This window comes from Rhinolophus sinicus, linkage group LG17 (genome assembly GCF_036562045.2).
Source record: "Rhinolophus sinicus isolate RSC01 linkage group LG17, ASM3656204v1, whole genome shotgun sequence".
In the NCBI taxonomy this organism is placed as follows: domain Eukaryota; kingdom Metazoa; phylum Chordata; class Mammalia; order Chiroptera; family Rhinolophidae; genus Rhinolophus; species Rhinolophus sinicus.
The window spans coordinates 19,009,055-19,032,365 of record NC_133766.1 but is presented as its reverse complement, the minus strand read 5'-3'; the positions used below and the strand labels follow the sequence as shown (position 1 = coordinate 19,032,365).

The window sequence follows — 23,311 nt, the reverse complement described above, 5'->3', positions numbered from 1 at the left end:
AGTAGTGTTTTTTGCTTTTTCCTTCTTTGTTTACTGAGGCTATTACTTACATACATTAAAATTCACCAAGTTTAAATGCACAGTTTGATTAATTTTGGTAATTGTACACAAGGTGTTAACCACCACCATGATCAAGATACAGAACGTATCTTCATGATCAAGACACTGCACCTTAAAGTTTTCCATCCCCCTTTGCCAGAGCTTAGCTGTGAGACATGGGGTTGAGTTCTACTGCTTCTTCCAACATCTGGCTTTCCGGGTAATCTTAGGAAAGTCACTTTACCTCTCTGTGTGTTTCTGCTCTTGTAACATGAAGAATGTTTCTAGTTGTTCCAACCCTTTCAGAAAATGAGGGGTGGGGTGAGGGCGGGAATCTCAGTCTTGTGTCTCCATTCTTGATATAGCACACGCGTGTGGCAGCGTCGGCTTCATCTGCACTATCAGGCTTATTAAAATGACCTATTTGTGTAGTGTCGGTGAGGATGAAGTCAGATGTGCCGGCCCCTTGAAATACTGGTTGGTATTTTTATTATGGTATAATCACTGCCTTCAACCATCTCGGCTATTGCATGTTTACACAGGCTGAACCCCACAGCCAAAGCGGAATCACAAAGCACGCCCCCCATTACCCACCCCTCGCAGGCCCCAACCACCTGCCAACGACCTAGGACTCAAAGAACAAAGACGTCAGTATGTGCGCCTGTGTTTCCAAGGAGCCTCGCTAGGGGGCGGAAGCGAGACCAGGAAGTGCCAGCACTTGTCGTACAAGCGCGACGTAAAGCGGGTCTGCTTTCCGGCAACCCGCTTGTGCCGCAAAGCGCTTCCGGCGAGCCCACGCGAGTGGGTTGGCGAGACAACTTCCTGGTGGGAAACGCGGCGTTTGCAATCAGACAAACTTGACTTGTCGCTATGGGCAAACGCGGGAGCCGGAGCCAGAGCCAGCTGCTCAGCACCCTGACGAAAAAGCAGAAGAAGCATCTTCGGGATTTCGGCGAGGAGCATCCCTTCTACGACAGGTACGGGGGGGGGGGGCATGACTGGGGCCAGAGCTGCCGCGGCTTTTCCCAGTGGGAGCCCACGGTTCCCCGGCGTCCGCGGTGCCCAGGGTCTGGCCCGGTCGGTGCCGGGGAGGATGCTGGCGGCGTCGCGCCTGAGAACGGGTGCTTCGCGCGTGGAGCCCGGAGCTTGATGCTGGACCGCGCGCCCGCTGGGTGTGGGCTGGAGTGTATGGTCATAGATTTTCTAGGTTGTTTTGGTTTTTTGTGTGTTTTTAAAGAATTGTTTGCGGGCGCCTCCGACACCCCTGATCTATCCAGGTTCCAGGTGCAGTGAGGAAACTGCTGTGTCGGTCGCTGTGCGTTTCCAGCCTCTCAGGGGTGATGGTGGTGCTCGCACCGCCACTTTGGGCCGTTTTATCAGTGCATTAGGGGGGTTGTCTCGTTAAGAAATTTGCTAGAAAAGGTGAACCCGAGGTCTTTTATTTGCCAAATTTAGCCATCTTTTGGATGAGAGCCACTTGTTGGGTGACTCTTGTATTTGTCATGTGACCTCGGGAAACTTTTCATTTGTCAGTTATTATAAAGTTGTTTCTACTCTTACAATCCTTGCCCCAGCGCGTGTGTAGTTTTTACATGACCATAGTTATGTAAACTGTAGTTATAATGTGTTTATAATGGTATATTCTGGGGTTTTCCCCTAACGTTGTATCATTAGGCTTTTTCCTAATTGCTACATACTTGTAGTTTGAGTTTAACATTACCTGTTTCTTTTCAGGGTTTCCAGAAAGGAAACAAAACCACAGATGTGTCAACTGGTAAAGCTTTATTCCTTCTTTATAATAGTTGGTTTTGGGTTGTTACTTTTAAGATTATATATAATAATAAAGTTTGGCTGTATTTCCACTCTTTTTTGATTTTAGATGTAAGCTGTTATTTTAGTAATATTGCTTCATTTTGAATGCAGGTGTCTTACAATGCTGTTGTGATAGTTACAGCAGTAACCGGATTTTGAAACTGCCCCAAGAGATCAATCTATTAGATCCTGTTCCAGAGGCTTACCAGCCTGCAGTACTTGGTTGTATTGTAATTTTCCTGTTGCTCCTTTAAATGGGCCAAGTGCCTGACAGATTTGGTCTCCTTATAGCCTAAAGCTCTATGTCAGCTTTCTTCCCACAGGGGGACATTAGCAGTTCAGAAATGAAGAGCTTCTAGGGTCTTAGCTAGATTAGCTATTTTAAATAAACTTGGTGCTGGGCTTGGCCGAATAGATAGGATTGCGTGTTTGCAGAAGAGCTAATTTTTATACAGGAAAGTCTGAATGTTACATGAGTGATTGGCCTGATAATAGTCATAGGGTAGCAATGAGAGCAATATCATGTGGTTTTTAAACTCCCCGTTATCCTTTTAGTCAGAGAGTTCAGATACTTCAAGTTCTGAAAGTGAAGCAGAGAGTGAACCAGAACAAGTTTCGGGGTACCACAAACTACTGGCCACATTAAAGACTGTTTCCGAGGAAGAGGAGGAGGAGGAAGAGGAGGAGGAAGAAGAGGAGGAGGAAGAAGAAAGTGCTGTAGAGGAGGCAGAAATGAACGATGAAGATGGTGACAGTGAGGTCAGTGTGGAGGAAGAAGCAGCGGCAGAGTCCACTGAACTGCGGGAGAGTAAGTATCTTAGCGTGGGTTCATGCTCTGTGCCAGGACCATTGACAGGTTGCCCCGTGGGCACACTGCCCTGTACTGTGAGTTGGGTGACAGCACATGGAGCCAAAGAGAGATTCCTAACCTTGTTGGCTTCAGTGATGTCTTTGAGAATCTGATGAAAACATAGAACCTTCTCACCAGAGAAACGACATTTTTGCTTAGGATTTCCAGGACTTCATCAATCCTAGTTAAAGTTTTCCTGATTCGGAGGAACGAAACCATAATTCTGTTTTTGTGATGGTCTCAGTTTATTAGAGAGACTACTGTTCATCCCTTAAGAGAAGCCAAGTTTAATGGAAAGTAGATACAAATATACAAAAGTTGTCAAGTAGCAGATTTTTATGGAACAGCTAGATAAAAAGCATTGAAGAGATGCCGAGTGGTCGCATGACGCCGAGGGAAGGCTTCAGAGAAGAGCTGGGATTGAAAACTTAAAGGAACTTCCTCACTCAGACTTCTAGGTGACTTTTTTCTTTAACTTTAAAATCACCATTATTGAGGTGTGATTTACATACAATAAAGTGTACCATTTAAAGTAAATAACTCAATGATTTTTGACAAATGTATACGTCTGTATTATTACTGTCACGATCAAGATACAGAATATCTCTCATGCCTCCAGAAAGTTCCTTCTTGTCCTTTTACAGCCAATTTCCCACCCCTGACATTGGACAACCACTGACCTGCTTTCTTTCACTATAGATTAGTTTTGCCTGTTCTAGAAATTCATAAAATTGGAAGCATACAGTACGTACCCTTTTGCGTCTGGCTTCTTTGACTCCTCATGATTCACCCATGTTGTTCATGTATTATGAATTCATTACGTTTTATTGCTGGAGTAGTATTTCATTGTCTGAATATATCTAGGTGACTATATCTCACTGTCTTAATGCCTATTTTCTTTACTGCATATTTTTTCTATACTTGAAGGTGTCACACACCGTTCCTAGTATTTTATTAGTTTTACTAGGATAAAAATTCATTGCCTCAGACTTAGGGATTTTTTTGTTTTGTTTTTGTTTTTTCAAAAGGAAGGTTGCTTTTTTTTTTTAAATTATAAAAGTAATACGTGTTTACTGTAGAAATTTAAGAAGGTAATATAGTTAATCTATTTCCCCACCACTTAGAGATAAACACCTTAACATTCTATATAACCTTCCAGACTACTTTTTTATAGATACATGTGCCAGTACAAGTATGTATATATATTTGTGTGTATGTGAATAATGGTCTCATACATTTCTGTTACTTTTTTTCTTTAATAATACACCATGGACATTTTTCCATGTGTTTAACTATGGATTCACACATCTTAATTACATAGTATTTCATTGTAAGTGATACTTTGTAATTTAATTACCCCATTGATAGAATATGATGAAATCATTTTTCCCAGTTATTTCTTATGATCAGTGATGCTTTGAGCATCTTACATGCACTGTCTTAGTGTACTTTGTTTAGTTATCTTAGAATAATTCCTAGAAATGGAACTGGGTCAATAAACAAGCTTAATTTTGAAATTTGTTTTCTACCTGAATTTGCTTAAAAGTAAATAATGGCAATGAACATCAGTGTTGATATAGGCAAAGGAATTAGATTTTATGTGTCAACAGAAGTATAATTATATTTATGAGTAAATAATTTTACAAACTGTTTCTCAAAATTGGAGATAGGATCTTACCTGCCGACCCTGAGGGAAAAGATGGGGACGAGCCACCTGGCACATCACAACAAGAATATCCTGAGGAGTTTACAGATGCAAAACATGAGTCACTCTTCAGCTTGGAAACCAATTTTCTGGAAGAGGAAAGTAGAGGCAATTGTTCTCCAAAAGCATCACAAGGTCAGAGCACAGTATGTGTTGTTTGAATTCACCAAGTGTTCAGTATGGTGTTGTAGGCTAATAACATGTTAAATCTCCTGTCATTGGAATGAGCAACAATAAAAACAGATACTTTAGCAGCTAGATTGAGTGCTGAGAAGAATACTTCTCAAAGGTATTTTGTGCTTTTCAGTGGTTAGGCAGTATAGGGGAGGGACGGTAGGGAGGGCGAGGGGCGGTGATGTTTAGAAAAATAAACAGTTTAAGAAGGGTATGTTTAAATACCCTTCCAGAAGGGTAGCAGGGGAGGCCAATACCCCAGGCCTCACATTTTCACAATCGGGGTCAGAGGAAGACTTCGGTTTTTCTTCCCAAGTAGGAAAGAAAGCGGAGAAATACTTTGAACTTTTCTCTCTACCCTTCACTTGCTCTTTTTTGTTGGAACAATAATTTTCAAGATTTGTGAGACCCAGGGTGGCTAATCTGGTTGGTCCTCATTACCGTGGAGCTCCTTAGGAGCCAAAAAGCTCCACTCTTTCTCCCCAGTCTCTCTTGGCCTCTTGGCCGTGCCTCTAGTCTAAGTGGCATCACTTGGACAAGACCTCTGTATTGTAGGCTGGGACAGGTCTCTATTGTCTTTCTCTCAGGACCAATTTCTTAGCCTGCAATTTCTTAGCCTGGTGGGCAAGTGAGGTGTGTCATTCTGTTTCCTAACTCCCTGTTTTGGTCCCAGTGCTGGTCTTCAACCCAACTATATCATTAATGAAGCTGAAATTTTAATTTGGCTCATTTGGTTCTGGTGGTTATTATGCCAGAGAGGGAGAAGCAGAGGTAGAATGTAGGCACAAACCCCATTCTCAACTGTCAAAACTTAAAAACCTGGAGGAAACATTAGGAAGCTTGACTAGCCTAAAATATCTCTGGTTGCTTTGCCTGAGCAAATATATTAGCACCTAGAATTCTTATGTTCTATTGTTCACTTTTATCTTAGATATTTCGTTACAAGGTGCGTTGCATTTGAAGTTTTACCTTTTGGAGCCTTGAGTGGGTCATTTAACTTTGCTTCTAAATGAGGGGAATGGAAGAAAAGGTTGGGTGGCCAGCTCAGAGCACGGAAGATAAAAACCTGAGTGAAGGTGCTACCATTTAGATCATTTGCTCAACTCAGTTGCGTATTGAGCATTTCTCTGTGTACTGCAGTGTACAACGAATCAGACGTGGAACCTGCCCTCAGGGATCTCACAGTCTAGTAGAATAGATAAGGCATGCACATATGTGTGTTGGGGTTGGTGATGGGGGTAGGGTGGGGGGCTGTCTACAGGGGACCAGGGATGGCCTTGTAGTGGAACCTGCACTATGCCTGACACGTTAGGCTCCTGGCAAATCATTATTTATTGTGAGTCAGGGAGTAATACTGAACTATGTATAAACAAAAATGAGGTGAAGGACAGGATAGAATGTTTAATGAAGGCAGGAAAGCACAGGGGCAGAAGAACTTGAGGACCATATATTCATAATTCAAAAATTACGTGGAAGAGGCAGCTTGGAGGCATACATCCTGTAGTGCCCCAAATTCAGACTGAGAAATTTCTTCAAAAGTTTTTTGAGCTGGGGAGTAATGTGATTAGAGAAATGCTTTAGAAAAGGGAACCTGTCAGAAGCTTTCAAGCTCTGGACTGGGAGAGAGGATGGGGAAAGTAGATGGGAAAAAGTATGAGTTAACATTCGTGAAAAACAGCATGTGAGTCACAGAGGAAGACCAAAAAATGCCTGCCATTTCCTCCAAGTGTTCTGACAGTCTTTGTTTCTGAATTAGATCCATTTCTACAACACGTGAACAAAGAACTGAAAGAAAAAGAAATTCAGTCTATTGCCACAAATCCCCAAAAGACCTGCCAGCTAAAAGTAAGTGTTGCTGGGTCATCCCAGTCACAAAGGAGAAAAGCTCTAAGTAAAGCAGTGGTCTTGGGTCTTAGCAGCCTCCCCAAATGCAGGGTATGTACCTGTGGTGATGGCTTGATGGGGGAGCAGGACACAGGAAGGCACAGGTGTGATTAGGAAAGGCACTGGGAAGCTGGGGCTTGGGAGCCAGGAAAGGTAAGAGTGTTTTGGAGACAGTACTCCAGGGGGTAAACCAGTATCTGCAAGGGACTGTTAACATGACCTAAGGCAAGTTAATCTACCGTTTTGATCTTCACTGTTCTCATCTGTTAGAGGGGAAGAGTAATGCCGACCTCAAAATAATGCACTGACTGATACATAGAAAGTGTTCAGTAAGACTGTAGCTACAGCTGCTGTTCATTTGTTTGAAATAGCAGATGTCGGTAAATACAAGTAAATTACTCAGATATGGAGCAGTTTTTGCTTTGGTTTTTTGTTTTTCACCAACTGATGCTATTTATGAGAGTTGACCGTACTTTTTTAATTGAAATTTTTATTGAGATAATTATACATGCAGTTGTAAGAAATAATACAAGGATGTCCGTTATGCCCTTTGCCCGGTTTTCCCGAATGGTCAACATCTTGCAAAACTGTAACACAGTATCACAGCCAGGAAATTGACATTGACAAACCTATCTGTCTTACTCACATTTACCCCGGTTCTGCTCCTACTCCGTTGTATGTGTTTATACTGTTTTATCACATGTGTAGGTTCCCCATCCACCACCGTGGTCATGACATGGAACATTTCCAGCTCCATTAAGATTCCTTGTTTCCCCTCGCCCTTCAATAAGCACAGCCATCTCCCTCTCCCATTCCTAGTTCTTGATAACCATTAATCTGTTTTCTATGTCTGTAATTTTGTCATTTCAAAAGTGTTTGAAGAAGTTGGAATCCTCTTTAAACCTCAGTATTTCCTAAACTGTAAGAAGAGCAGTATAGTGTCTATCTTGTAGGGTTATTATGAGGATTCAATGAGATGACCTACAAATCACGAGAGGTAATTTGAAGTACTGTGGTACATTATGAAGTACTGTGTGAATTATAATATAAGGTACTATAATTCATTTCTAACTTAGCTGTTGATCTGTCTCTCCCTTAGTGGCCCATCCTGGGCCAGCTTGTCTTTTCATCTAAGTTTCAGAAGTTGGAAACATTTAAACCCCCAAAGGACATTGATTTAAAGTCACTTCATCTCCAGAAGCCTTTGGAAACCACCTGGACCAAGACCAACAGCCAGTTCCTCTCTGGTCTCCACAAATCGAGTAGCCCCTTCACACCCCTTCAGAAAGAGCTCTTCCTGATTATGAATTCGTATCGGGACTTGTTCTACCCAGAAAGGACCGCCCTGCAGAACGGCGAGGAGATCCGCCACGTGTACTGCCTGCACGCCCTGAATCACGTCCTCAAGGCCAACGCCCAGGTGCTTGGCAACAACAGCCGACGCCGGAGCCAGAAACTTGGCGTGGGAGACGACGATGACTTCAGGGACCAAGGGCTAACGAGGCCCAAGGTGAGTGGCAGCAGGAGAACTTTGCCCTCAAGAAGTTCGGCTGCGAGCCACTGCCACGTAGGGGCCTGGCACCTAGCAGGGGCTCAGGTGTTTAATGATTAGAGTGACGAATGAGTCCAAGAGTGAACACACTGGATGAGCCAGGCGCTGCCAGAGGCACGCTGCAGACGGCGCAGTGACTTTCCAGCAGTGGCTCTAACTGGAAACTTGCGAGTAGGAGGTACCTCCATAATCATTCTCTTTAAAGATAGACCCTGAATGTACATAACACTCCATTACAAATCTCTTCTTTGTGGTTGTCAGAGCTGGGTGCGACCTTAATGAGCCTTTTATCCAATCCCTTTACGTTACAGCTCTAGCCCGAGACCTAGATTTGTAGGGGGCCTTGCTAGAGAGAACCAGGAGAAGAGTAGCAGAGATGGGACTAGAACCAAGGATTCTCTTCACTAAGCCACACAAATATGTGACCCTTGGAAAAGAAAAACCCCTATTTTTCCATTGTATAGTTGTTGCTGCTGAAAGCCCATCGATTTAGTCTCATAAGCTCCAGTGGGTTTAGGGCTTTGATAGAAAGTGTCTTTTCATTCTGTCTACACTTTTCATGATGTTACGGAGCCAGGTCCCTCCTCCCCTCAGCCCACGTCTCTCCATATTGAAGAAGCCCCATCTTTTTAGATTGTTCTCATTGAGCTTAATAGGATTCTCCGGTTTTAACACTGATGTGGTGTTTAGAGGTTTCTTAGTCCAACCCCTTTGTTTGATGACAGGAAACCAAAGCCTGGACACTTACTTAGGGTCACGGCTGGGACAGTAACTTGGCCCTTTTCTCTCTGGTCCGTCGACCCTGCACTGCACCGAGCTGCATTACCGCCTCCCTCTGGCTGTGCTGGTTGCCTCTTTGGGAAACTACCTCAGAGTCTTGAACATCAGGATTGTAAGATTAGCTGTTTCCATTTAGAATTACAAAAAAGAGTAAGAGACAGATTACCCAGGAAGCACATTTAGAATGGTGAATTGCGTGATCTGACGGGTTATTTCCACTGATTGTATTGTTTATAAAAGAGTAGCTAAAAATTAATCATTTATTAAGCATCTTCTGCCCCCCCCCCCAAGAGTTGTAACTTTAAGCATTTAAGGAAATGTTCGGAAAACCAAGTCCTATATTTCCCATTAAAATATGATCTTATTTCAGAAATGCTTTATCATCTTTTCTGAAAAATGCGCTACAGAATGTACTAGAAAATGTACTAGAAAAGTAGTGATGCCTTAGTCCTTTTCCTTCCAGCTTTGCTTGTTCTCTACTCCTTACATCTAATTCAGTATTTATTCAGCATATATTTGTTCCTTGGGTCTCCTGTAGGAGATACAAATGAGCCACATTCCTTACCCTCAAAGAACTTATGTGTTTATACCCTGGGTGTTTGCTAGTGGACACCTCTGTTAAAGGTATTCACTTAGCTAAAAGGTGTTTCCAAATTCTGCCTGAGAATCGCCTCCCGTGGAACTGCTATGTGACTAAAGCCCACAGGACGTGGTGCTGTGCGTATGCTCAGCTCCCAGGACTGAGCCAGGGGCTGTGCGAAGTGGGTGACACGGTCCCTGGCTGGGGGCCGCGGCTGGGCAGAGGGCTCTTTAGCAGGCTCCCCGCGAGCTGCGCTTCCGTCCCGGTCCCCACGGAGGCTGCCCATCGTTTCTTCCAGGTGCTAATAGTGGTGCCGTTCCGGGAAGCTGCTTTGCGGGTGGTACAGCTCTTCATCAGCCTCCTTGAGGGCGACAGCAAGAAGAAAATAATCGTGAGCAACAAAAAGAGGTTTAACGGAGAGTATGGCTCGGATCCTGAGGAGAGACCCCCCAACCTGAAGAGGCCTGAGGATTACGAAGCCGTGTTTGTGGGCAATATCGATGACCACTTCAGGATCGGTAATTCCTTCCTGTGAGAGCTGAGACCCGGAGGGAGCTGAGGGGTGAGGTTCACGTGGCAGCTGGAGGCTAGAAGCCTGGAATTAGGCGTTGTCTCAGTCTCCTAACAGGACCAACATGCTGGGAGACATCTGGTCTGCCAGGGGAGAGCGTCCTGCCGTGGCCAGTAGGCTGGACCCTTGGCTACTGGGGTGCAGTGTCCCTGCAGGCATGTGTAAAGGCACATCCCCATTAATAACAGAAATGTCTCTGCTCACCCATGGCTGGTAGCGCATAGTCCATGTTACAGGAATTCTTGGGGGAGCTGGAAGTGATGGGCCGAGGGGGTCAGTGTGGGGAGGCTGAATAATCTGAGTGTCTATATGCAGTGGTAGAGTTCCCACCTGCCTGCCATGTACAGTGCCTACGCCTGAATCATCGCCACTCGGGGCCTACTGATGCCCATGTGACTTTCCATGTTTTTGCTTGTCTCATTCAGCTCCCGTGTACTTGACTGGTTGTACATTGATAAAGTCGTTGGAAAAGTTCATTAGTCAAATATGCTCATTCCCCAAGCATTTATTAAGCAGCTCTGCGTGCCAGGCACTGTTAAGAACCTGGGAATACAGGCACAAAAGTTATAATTTCTGCTCTTTAGTGAGTCCAGCCTAGTGGGGAAACAGACAGTACAGAATGAGAAGAGTTATGATCCGAGGACGCAGTGGGTGTTCTGGGAGCACTTAAAGCAATCGCTGTACTGAACGGGCACAGGGTGGGTAGAGGAGGCCTCCTGGGGGAGGTGCTGTCTGCACTACCGTGTTTCCCCGAAAATAAGACCCAGCCGGACCATCAGCTCTAACGCGTCCTTTGGAGCAAAAATTAATATAAGACCTGGTCTTACTTTAATATAAGACCGGGTATAATGTAATATAATATAATATAATAACATAATATTTATAATTATAATAATATAATACCGGGTCTTATATAATGTAAGACCCGGTCTTATTAATTTTTGCTCCAAAAGACGCATTAAAGCTGATGGTCTGGCTAGGTCTTATTTTCGGTGGTACACGGTAAGTTGAAACCTGAGTGGGATTTAGCCATTTACAAAGGGGAGTGGTTAGAGTGGAGGGAAAGGTTTCAGACAAGAAAGTGTGTGTGCAGAGGCCTCAGTGAATAAGCCGGCCTTGACCCGAGACTCACACGGGCTGTAGCAAGGCTGCAAGGTGCAAGGGGACGAGAGTTGATGTCCAGTTTTAAACATGTGCAGGTGTCTAGAAAGTTGCTGATACCTCAGTCTTGAGCTCAGGAAAGAGAAGTGGGAAATACAGATTTGTGCGAAGGCGATATTAAAACCATGTTTATTGAGTAAATTTACCCAAAGCGCTACGTAGAGTGTAAGTAGAACTTGGGGGTGAATCTAGAGGTTTGTGGAAGAGATATTTGGGTCTGGAAAGATCGATAAGGCAGTGGTAGAAGAGGAAGTAATAGGCATTGACGTCATGGAAACCACCAGTGAGGAACAGAACATTTCCAGGAGGGTGTGTTCAGAGTGCTGTCGTGACGAGGAACACTAAGTGCCATTGGTAGTCGAGAGCTCTTGGCGACCTGAGCAAGTGCAGTTTCAGTGGAGTCCTGAGCATCAGAGGCCAGATGGTGGTGCATTGAGGAGTGAGTGGGAGATTTCCAAGTAGAGAAGTTTGACCGTGAAGGCAAGGAAGAGACGGGACCCAGGTGGAAGGGAGGGATGATGATGGTGATTTTAATAATTAAAGCCGGTTGAGCATGGTTACGTGCTAATGGGGGAGATGTGGAAGGTACTAGGACGGGGGTGCTTTGAGTGGGTGGCAGCTAATGGCTGGGTAGCGATGGCTAAACTGATGTGTACGTGGCTGTCTTGCGTAGGAGTGGCGATACTTCAGAGAAGCATCCGACTCTATGCCCCCTTTTACTCCTCGGACATCCTCATTGCCTCCCCTCTGGGCTTGAGGACCATCATTGGGGCGGAAGGAGAGAAGAAGAGAGATTTTGACTTCTTGTCTTCTGTTGAGCTCCTCATCATTGATCAAGCTGACATTTACCTGATGCAGAACTGGGAGCACGTGCTGGTAACGCTGCTCATCCTCGTTGGGAGGGGCAAGAAGCTCAGGGGGTTAAGGCCTGCAGGGTTATTTAAGTCCAGATTCAAACTCAGTTAGTTTGAAACGGGGAAATAGTCCATGGTTTCCAATTTGAAAATGGAAAATTTTGTTCCTCTTCCACCTACAGATTGGTCCATAAACAATCCAAAGAGAAAAATTCTTGTCAATATTTTCAAATCTCTAGAAAAGATTTCTTCCCTTGAAAGGTCACTTCTTCTAATAGACCACTGTAGTATAGTTGGGTGGTTGAAAATCCTCTCTGCGAGGAATGTCTTTACCTGACATAATTCCTCCGGCAGTTTATGCTCATTCTTTCTTGTTTGGTCTTCAGTAGAGATGGGAAAACATTGCTCATGATTTCTTAATGAGTGATCTTGTTTTGCAGAGAAATGTAGGATGTCTTATCCCCATACTGTAATTTATGCTGTAATTGTTTTCTCTCTCTCCACATACTCTGCAGTGTTGTCAGTTTTAATATTAAAAACCTGTGCTATGGAACAATCCCATCACAACTATGTTTTTTTAAGGCATATAAGAACTTACATTTCCTACAACCTAAGGGCTTGCAGGAAGTTTGGGACAAATAAAGGGGAGTTCAAGTTACAAGGTGGGAATAGATTTGTAGCACTTGTTACCCTTCAGTATATATTATGAGGTGAAAATACAGTAAAATAGAAAGTGCAGGTTGGTGGCTCTGGGAGCCTCCGAATGTTTCAAGAACCAGGTCATTGAAGGACAGCAGCTGTTTTCCATGTCATTTCCCTTGTCCAAGTGTGGGCCTGAGTAGCCCCGAGAGTGACCAGGGTGGCATTTCAGGAGTGCCTCTTAAAGGAACATTTCTGTAGGTACCATTTTGATCCTCTCCGAAAGGTCCAAGAGGTGGCCAGTGTTAGCTTATCGTCTCGTTGTGGGTGTTCACCTGACTATGGCCAAGCCACTCGCTCATCTGAGCCTCCGTTTTCTTGTTGTGATTTGGGAAATGATAGCACATCCTTTACCCATAAGGTGACAGACTTGTAAAGTGCTCAGCAGCGCCCGACAGGTAAATGCTCAATAAACACTGATGGTCGTGTCATTTCTGCCCCAAGCATTTGATGAACCACATGAACCTGCTGCCCCTGGACTCACACGGGGTGGACTTTTCCCGAGTGCGGATGTGGAGCCTCAATAATTGGTCCAAGTTCTATCGCCAGACGCTGCTGTTCGGGGCCCTGCAGGATGCTCAGCTCAACTCCGTGTTCAACAAGCACTGCGTCAATGTGCAGGGCCAGGTGCGCGCTGCTCCGTTCTGGGTGTCCAGGAAGCGTGTGTGCTGCTGGGTGGAGAGGTGGAAGGAGAGAGCATGGGGTCAGCAATGGTGATGGCTCGCCGCCTGACGCGCTCGTTGGCTCCTGGCAGGTGGCCGTGAGGAACGTCCCGATGACAGGTTCCATCAGTCATGTGCTGGTGCAGCTCCCACATGTCTTCCAGAGGATGGAAGCTGAAAACCTAGCTTCGGTGATTGATGCCAGGTACCCACCCTCCCTGGGCCCATCAGACACGTGGGGCCACAGAGAAGGATTGGACTTTCATACACACTTAGAACTGGATTCCGTGCTGGTTTTATTGATCACCATTTACCAAGTGAGATGAGATCATTGAGCCCGATTATGCCATTGACAGAGGACAGAGGAAACTGAAGCCCAGAGCGAAATTGTCCTTCGTGTAGTTCTCATAGCTAGTTAGTGGAAGGGTTAGCTAGTTAGTGACCCCTATAAATCAGGGGTCCTTCTCTCTAGACGATGGCATTTTTAAATTATACTATGCTGCTTAATGCTGCAAAGCGTCCCATGTCAACAACTTAATTGTAAGCCCTTTAGGGCAAGAACTGTTTTTCTAATTTTCTCTATATTTTCCTCCTGTCTCATTGTGTTTTGTCAGGGGACCCATGGTAGCAGAATGGTGCTTAGCATATAGGAGACGTTCAGCAATTATTTGTTGACAGACTGGCTGAGGACAGACTGAATGAATGAGTGAGGTGGTTAGATACTTCCTGGAATAATTTTCTGAGATAACTGGCATTACATCTACTCTTTATGAGGAATGATGTTAGAACTTATTTTTTAATGTGCTTGTCAAGTTTTATTCCTATGTAGTAATCTCTTTGCAATGAGGTAAACCATATTGGCCTCTTTGGGGAGCTAGAGGGAGATTGTGACCTGCCCAGGGTCACAGGACCACAGTAGGGACACGACGGGCTCCACTCTAGACCACTGACTTTACCCTTCTGCCCAAATCAGGTTTAACTTCTTCGTGAACAAGATTTTGCCTCAGTATCGTGACGCAGTCATGTCTCACACGCTCGTCTATGTCCCCTCCTATTTTGACTTTGTGCGTCTCCGAAATTACTTCAAGAAGGAGGATCTGAACTTCACACACATCTGCGAGTACACGCAGAAGTCTGCTGTCTCCAGGGCCAGACAGTTTTTCTTCCAAGGAGAGAAGCAGTTTTTGCTCCTCACCGAGCGCTTCCATTTCTACAAAAGGTAAAGTAGTGCCAGGTTTTTGGGTGATGTCGCTGAGGAGGAAATGCAGAGCAAATCACGGCCTGCTTCTGAGCGCGTGGTAGGCTTTGCAGTGTTATAAGGTCTTCCCTCTCTCTGCCTCCTGCAGAGAAGCCAGTTTGGGGGCCGGACAGACTCTTGGTTGGTTGGTTTCCTCTCAAATGGGCGTTGTTGGAAAAGGCTGTGGGAACAAATGAGGCACTACAGCTAACCTGTGTATAGACCTGAGAGGGTCCATACTTGGGGCCTTCTGTAGCTGTGGTCACGCACCTCAGGAGAGATGACAGTTGCACAACTCTTGACAGAGACAACACAAGTGAATACAAGAAGGGCAGAGACCTATAGTAGAGGCACAGACAATATTGGGGCTGCGTCGTCTGTGGAGATGGCAGCTGAGCAGTGTCAGTGTTCAGAAAGTTCCGGTGTGTCCTGAAGTAGGCGTGAACTTACTTCCTCACCGAGAAGAACCAGGACTAAAGGGCCCCCAGATATTTTCAGGAGGCAAAATGTGAGGGACTTACAGTTGACTGTTTAAGGGTTTTGGCATTTGTGTAGCTTCCCTACCATGTGACTTTGACAAAATTAGTTGGATTAACATTTTTTTTTTTTTTTTTTTTTAGTTCTAATTAGTGTGTTGGTAATATTGAGCCTTCTCTTTCTATGTGTGGTAGTTGCAGCCCCTTGTGCCCCCAGAGCTCAGGTATTTTATTGTTTTGCTAGTTGTCTGCTGCCAAATGAAAAAGCCCTTTTGCACCCTCACCTGGAGAGATGGAAATTGCGTCCTGTTACTTCTTCCTTATTGATTCACAATAATGTCCAGTGAACTTAAGTTCTGACTTTGCTGGTGATTAACTCTCAATCATGTGTACTAACGCGGGGCATGTTTTCACAGAGCATCCCTAGCGTATCAGCCGGAAGTCGCCAGCAGGGGGTTAGATGATGCCTTCTGACATTGCGTTGCCTTGTAGTCTGTGCTGATACTAGGATGATGCTCCCCGGACATGTGCTTGTTGCCAAGATGGGGAGGGAGTAACCAGCAGCCTGTGGGGCCGAGCGGGCTGCCATGAACATGACACGCTCTTTGGATGTTCTGCTGACTAGGTGATCTGTGCGCAGAGTTGAGAAATGACTACCATTGTGTTTCCTGGGCTCCATGCTCAGCAGCCAGACAGGGCTGTTTGGCCAGAGAGTGTTTGTTAATGAATCCCTGCCTGTTGGCATCATCATTGGCTTTGCTCCAGTAAGTTGCTGTTTTCATTCCTGTTGGAGAGCCGTATTTTGGGGGCGTTTGTACTCAGCAGGTCTTAAGAGCCCTTAGTTTTCTATCAGCTTGACGAATGGAAGCAGGCCCTTTCAGTGAGGTGAAGTGGATAGATTGGAACACTTCCCAGGGTGATTGTCTTGGCGAGTGTGAATTAAGCTGGGATGGGGACTGCTCTCAAAAAGCAGCTTTTTAAGGAGCGGGTCTGATGGCCTGCTTATGAGAAAGAAGCCCTTTCTCTAAGTAGGCAGGGCAGCGCTCCTGTCTCACAGTGTTCATCTGTTTACCAAACCGTTTTTGCCTGACTTACACCAAACTGTGTCAGTCATTATCAAGACAAACCTGGCGTGTGCCGTTTGCTTTATGCCCTGGACCAGGTTCATAGGTGTGTCCAGTGTTGAAGATGAATGGGAATAATGTGCTTCAGAGTTCTGCAACTGCCAATTATCTCAGGGTTCCCAACTCCAGAATGTTCTGCTTCAGCGATCACCAAGGTGATGATGGGTATTTTGATTTGCAGTGCCTTTGTGATTTGATTTTTTATTTGACCTTGGGAAAAGTACACGTGTTTTAAACTTTAGTATCCAGCTCTGAAATTCTGTATTGACGTTCTCTGTGGAAGTAGGCAGTGTAAGACATACTGCAGTTTATATGTGAACTAGCAAACATTTGCATCCTGAAGATTTGTTTTCTTTGGGGCAGATGAAGCCAGTGGAATCTTAGAATTGGATGGGCAGTTGCTCATGAAGGCCCTCCAGAGGGCCGGAAGGTTCACAGATCTTTCCCTGAGCATTATCAGTGCGTTACCACAGCGGAAGGATTCTCAACCCGGAGGGGTTTAGGCCACATTTGTAGGCATCACTCAAGTCCCAAAGTCTATACAAAGGAGGAGGAGGACAGGGGAAGGGGGACAGTTGGCCCTAAGTGCCCCTCTGAAGAGGCCCTTGTCACATTCTGTTTCCAGGAGATGTCTATTCTCTCTTATGGGTGAACTGGGACTGAGAGATCTGTTTTATAAATACAACATTTATTGGAGTTGGGTTTGTTGTTTTATAAATACTCGATTATAAGAGTATTTCACAATTATTGTAGCAAACTTGGAAAATTTAGGTTAAAAAAAAGAAATGGAATCACCTATAATCTCACTGCCTTGATATAAACAAATACCTATTTTAGTGTATCTCTTTCCTATCTTTTTTATGTGAAAAATATGTGCACATGCACATATGCAGGAGTGCGTGTGCGCGCGCGCACACACACACACACACACACACACACACAGAGGCATTGTTTTAAACATACCAAAGTTGGTATCACACTATATACATTGGGATTTTTTTCCTTTTATCTTAAATGTTTTATGTGCTCATTGAAAAAACATTTAAATATGTAAACATTTTGAGATATCTATTTATAAATCATGGGTAGGATATAGTTCTCATCCATCCTCCCTCTCCCCAACTTTTTATTTGGTAAGATTTCATTTCAAAAGAAATTGTAAGACTATTACAGTGAACATCTGTAAGTCCTTTCACTTGGACTTCACCAGCCGCCATTAGCATTTTGCCACATTAGCACACACCCATGCCCCCTGTCTCTCATCTCTATTTTCTCATATCTCTTATTTTTTTCTCCCTGAACCATTTGAAAATAAATTACAGGAGGCGTCATGACACTTAACCCCTAAATCTTTCAGCATCAAAACCCTGGCCGGCACCTTCCCAGGTGTAATCTGAGATTGCCCCCCCTTCCCCATACTTGGAGGAGAAAGACTGAAGAAAAAGGCAGGATGGCAGGTGGCAGGTTTAATAAGTAAGAGAACTTAACGTACAAGACTTGTTTGGGTAGCCACAAGGTGAGTGGTTTTCCACATTCATCTGTCAGAATCTTAAAAAGTGGATAAAAGTTTATATAACTGGGGTCAGTCACGTATCCAGTCCAGACAGTCTTAACACCATGTTTCTATCTCAGGGCTGTATCCTTGGTGCAGCTTCTTGGAGCCGGAAAGGCAAGTGGAGCACACATTCGAAAGCCCAGGGAAGTGGGGCGGGGTCTGATTGCCCCGGTTCAGCGTGGGGCCAGACCTTCTCAGTGGTCACGTCTTCTCAGTGACCGTCCCCAACAAGCATGGAGCTTCTAAAAACAACATTCTTCTATCTAAACACAATTCCGTTATCATACCACTTGACGTTGCTACAATAATACCTAATATACAGACTATTCAAATTTTCCTAGTTGTCCCTAGAATGAGCGTTATATCCCCATCCCAACCCACGACTCAGGTAAGGGTCAGACATTGTATTTGGTTAACATGTTTCTTTAGTCTTAGTTCTTCAGCAGGGGCAGTTGTGCTCCCTAAAGGACATTTGGCAATATCTGGAAACATCTCTGCTTGTCACAACTGGAGGGTTATTCTAGGGGTCTGGTGGTTCTGTTTGGTGGAGGCCTGGATGCTGCTAAACACCCCGCAGTGCACAGGATGGCACCACAACTTACCTGGTCTAAAATGTCAGTAGTGCCAAGATGGCATGATCTAAAATGATTCTATTGCTTTTTTTCTTTTTCATGACATTGGCATTTTTCGAAGAGTCCAAGCCAGTTTCTGGTAGAGTGCCCCACATGTTTTCGTATTTAAATGAGTGGTGCCCAAACTTTGCTATATATTAGAATTCCCTTGGAGGGTGATTCCTTTAAAAAATCCGAATGCCCCAGTCGTACCCCAGCACCAGTTGAATCACAGCGCCTGGGGATGGGGACCAAGCGTAGTGTGTATTTAAACAGCAAACAGGTGATTCAACATGCCGGCCAAGTTTGGGGACCACTGATTTAGATTAAACATTTTTTGATAAGAATTCTACATAGAGTGTATTTTGTGCTTCCCACCGCATGTCATCGAGAGGCACATAGTATCAGTTTATGCCATTTTTGGTGATGCTAAATGTAACCACTTGGGCAAGGTGGGTCTGCTCTCCATTAGCTGTGTAGGTAAGTAATCTATAGGGTGTGTAATGAATCCTTTTAATGGTTTCACAGCATTACATTGTATGGATATATAATTAACCCACTTTCCTTTTAATAGGCTATAGATTTTTTTTCCTGTTTTCTGCTATTATTAGGTTGTTGCAAAAGTAATTGTGGTTTAAAAGGTTAAAAATAATTGCAAAAACCATAATTACTTTTGCACCAACCTAATATATATACAGTAATGATCCATATGTGTAGTTGATGGCATAGTTGCCTAGTTTTCCTTAGGATAAATTTGGAAAGGAAAACTTGTTAGTTCAAAAGCTGTACACAATTAAAAATTTGCTGTACATTGCCACTTATTTGCTCCCTTCCATCCTCCCCTTCTCTCCCTCCCCCACCCCAAATACACACACACACACACACACACACACGTACGTTTATACTTCACTGGCCTATTTCTGCAAAATCCCACTTGTTGCCAGTGACTAATAGTCAAAATGATATTGCATTGTTTTAATATCTTTTGATGGTGTTTTTTTTTTGTAATTGTCAATTGAACCTAGAGGCTGAGGTAAGTAGTACTTATTTCGGGTACACCTCTTTTGTCAGGCCACTAGTGTGGGAGTTGGGAATCTACCATGTTTCCCTAAAAATAAGACCTAGCCAGACCATCAGCTCTAATGCGTCTTTTAGAGCAAAAATTAATGTCTTGTAATTATATTCAAATAATTACATTGTATTGTATTATGTATTATATTCAAATAATAATTTGAATTATTATTATAATAATTGTATTGTCTTGTATTATATTCAAATAATATCGGGTCTTATATAAATTTTTGCTCCAAAAGACGCATTAGAGCTGATGGTCTGGCTAGGTCTTATTTTTGGGGAAACACAGTAGTCAGGATTTGGTTGTTAGTATAGTTACTGCCTCCCATGCACCACAGACTTCAAATTCCTCCAGCAGGCAGTCGCTCAGCATGGGGCCCAGAGTGCTGGAGGGTGTTTTCTCAGTGTCCTGAGCTCTCAGCTTTCACCCCAGTGCCTGAGGAGGGCCTCTCACCTCACTTCTGCCCCCTCAGCGGCAGGCTGCTCCTGCTTGTCACATCTGGCAAGGCTAGACGTGGGCTGGGGCTGCTTCTGGCCCAGCTCCGTTTTTGGCAGGCCCTGTTCATTCTGGGATTTGGAGGTAGGACTGTCTCAGGGTTCCTGCACCACCCCCCATGGCAGTCAAACTCTGTCTTGTATCTGTGAGGGATCTTGGGAAGGAGATCCTGCTGCTTCCCCCGGCGCTGGCCGAACTCTGCTTATGTCAGTGCAGCATCCGGGACTGACCGGATTTTGTGTTCTTTCCCCTGGGACAGGCTGTTGCTTTTTACTGGGTGTAAATTGTGGAGGGGAGTGATGAGGATGGGGGGTTTACTGCCCCTCCCTTAGGGGGATGACTTTTGCTTCACCTTCTCTCCCCACCCCCACAGTTGACCTTTGCCCCTCTTTCATTGCCTTCAGGCTTTTGCTTCCTATAACAGATGGTCTGGGAAGTGAGTGAGGGTTCACGTCTGCATCACCAGTGGGGTCTCTCAGCTCTTCTGTCCTCCCCCCAGTCTTTCTCCAGGGCTCCCAGTGGAGACCTGTGGAAAAGAGCTCAGGAGGGAATGTGAACTGAGGGAGTGGCCAGGAATCTCAGGGGTACTGAACTGTCACACAGCCCACTCTTGCCCTCTGAATTTTAAGTGTAGCTGTTTTCTTCCCACCCACTTTCCTGGCAGCTGCCGTCTTCCTCCTGCGCTCTGCCGGAAGTGAAGTGGTTCACGTGTCCGCTCTCCAGAGGGCGTGTCACTGTGGATTCAGTCAGTGCTGGACTCAGGCTGCTCATCCTGCCTCTTGAGATCTGGTTGCGTGTCTCTTCACAACTCCAGGTTCAGCAACGTGACATCGGTAGCGTGAAATTGGACATGGGGAGTATTTACACCACAGAAATTGGCAGATGCTTCAAATCTGCGCCCTCCCTTCTCCACTGAGAACCAGTGATGAAACATACACGAGCATCCCGTTGAATCAGTCCACCCGTTGCCTTATGACATCAGCTGTCTAGGCTGAAGAAAAGGAATGCTTTGTACATTATCTAGCCTTTTCCTGTCAGTGGGAGCAATGTTCTCTAGAGCGTTCCACATATCAGCAGAAGTGGAACTCAATGTTTTCGTTTTTTTTACAAGTAGGAAGGTAGAACAGCTCATTAAAGTTCATTAGAATTCTTTCTTTATGGAAAGGTGATGTTGAAAGGTGAGCCCAGGAATGGATTACAGTTACAGTTGGAAGAAGAGGGTCTCCAGAGAGATCAGGATGAGATGGGATAAAAAAGCAAGGCAAGCTTATCCTCTGTGAATAAAATAGAATTCCCAAGGGGCCCTAACAACGTCAGCAGTGTAGGAGAGTCTAAAATTAAAAATCAGAACCTCGTCAACATATAAAATCTTTTGTTATGGGACCCCAGAGGGAACGATTGACCTTGATCAGAGCCATTGAGTCCCAAGGTCTCCCCCCGCCCCATACACACTCACACCATGTAGCACTGTGCAGCAGGGAAAGAAGTGCATAAGCTGCTGAAACTAATTGCTTTCCCATAATGCCTAATGGGTCCTCAGGCAGGATTTTGTAAATGAATGAACTTGGGACATCTGCCATGGAGTGAACATGTCTGTAGAGTGACAAGAAAAGACTAATGGCAATACATTTATAGTTTATGCAGTTTATTTTATGTACTGGCTCTGACCTCATCTCCATTACAGATCATTCTGTTTTGCCTGATTATATTAAAGAGAACGTTAAATTGTCAAGTGCCTGCTTTTTAAGTTTCCTGTGAAGACTTCTAATCCTTAGTCTATTCTTCTCCACCCTACCTCAGTCTACCCAGAGTAGGCTCAAGAAATGCAAATTTATTTTATCATTATCTCAAGTCAGACACTAGGAATGCAAATATGTTGTCACAAAAACAAGCCCTTCCAGCTCAAAGGAGAATAATCTTTGGTCTGTTACTTGTGCCATTATCATCTTCCTTGAGCATGAAGCAGCGAGAGCAGGCTGTGCCCCTGTACATCTCTTGGGTAGCTTTTCCAAACATTTTCTCAAGTGGACGTCGCCTCTCTTTGCCCCTGTAACAGGTATACAATAAAAGGTATCAGGAACCTGATTTTCTATGAACTGCCGACATATCCGCACTTCTACAGTGAAGTGTGTAACATGCTGAGAGCCACGACCAGAGGAGAGGAAGCTGCCTGGACCTGCACTGTCCTCTACTGCAAGTATGATGCCCAGAGATTGGCTGCCGTGGTTGGTGTGGAGCGCGCTGCGCAGATGCTACAGTCCAAGAAGAACGTCCACCTCTTCATTACTGGAGAAAGATGAGAATTTGGTGAGCAGGAAACGGTACTTGGCGTGATACGTAATGCCTGATTCTGTGCCACATGGGCCCAGTTCTGATCACTGCTACAATGAAGGACCTAAAGGAAGGAGCACCAGGCAGCATTATTTCTGATACTTCTTTCTTTTCAGGTCGTAAGTCCCTGAAAAGTTCAATGTAAACCACATTTTGGTAACTCCCATCTTTCGGAGGTCCCGAGGGAGCTAGTGGGATTCTGCGAAGTTGATAGATGGAAACTTCTACTTGTGAATCTTTTTGTAAGCCATACGTTCTTTTATTGTGATTTTATCTCTACTTTATCACAGTTGGTAAATCCTTTCAGATTCGTCTATTTCTGTTTCACACTTTCTTAAAGTAAGGCATACATGTCATTGCTTGCGAACTGCTTATGAGAAATTGGAATACTTCTGGCTGCTGAAATCATAATTTTGGATCATGCAGGTTTTATAGAACTGTTATTTTTCCCCAGCCAAACTTTTTAAAATTGTACATATTCTATTTTAATTCAACCTGGAAGAGTGTATTTATTCACTGATCTTTTTTTTTAACTCATGGTAAATGTTTTAGTTAAAATATACACTTAAAATTGTTACATAGGCCGACCCGGTGGCTCAGGCGGTTGGAGCTCCATGCTCCTAACTCCAAAGGCTGCCGGTTCGATTCCCACATGGGCCAGTGGGCTCTCAACCACAAGGTTGCCGGTTCGACTCCCGCAAGAGATGGTTGGCTGCGCCCCCTGCAACTAGCAAGGGCAACTGGACCTGGAGCTGAGCTGCACCCTCCACAACTAAGACTGAAAGGACAACAACTTGACTTGGAAAAAAGTCCTGGAAGTGTACACACTGTTCCCCAATAAAGTCCTGTTCCCCTTCCCAAATAAAATCTTTAAAAAAAAAAAAATTGTTACATAAAATAACAACTCTGTTTCAAGAAATAATTTTGTGAAACTCTCGATATTGAAATATCCATTTTCAGCATCACTGTCTTCATCATTACTAGTCATTTTTTAAGTCATATAATATAAAATGACAAGGAACTTGCACTTTTTTTTTTTAAGGCCTCCTCTTAGTTTTTGCCAGATGTCGCAGTAATAACCTTT

General features: G+C 44.4%; 1 protein-coding gene across 1 annotated transcript; it reads left to right on the top strand.

Annotated features, from left to right (window-relative positions):
• Positions 1–803: 803 nt before the first annotated feature.
• UTP25 (UTP25 small subunit processome component) lies at positions 804–22,543 on the top strand. Its single transcript, XM_019714495.2, has 12 exons — positions 804–1,016; positions 1,774–1,813; positions 2,407–2,659; positions 4,368–4,541; positions 6,337–6,425; positions 7,564–7,974; positions 9,675–9,894; positions 11,782–11,984; positions 13,106–13,288; positions 13,416–13,528; positions 14,297–14,542; positions 21,953–22,543. Exons 1-12 carry the CDS (start codon positions 910–912, stop codon positions 22,194–22,196), a joined length of 2,283 nt encoding a protein of 760 aa, XP_019570054.2. The 5' UTR covers positions 804–909; the 3' UTR covers positions 22,197–22,543.
• The last annotated feature ends 768 nt before the right edge of the window (positions 22,544–23,311 follow it).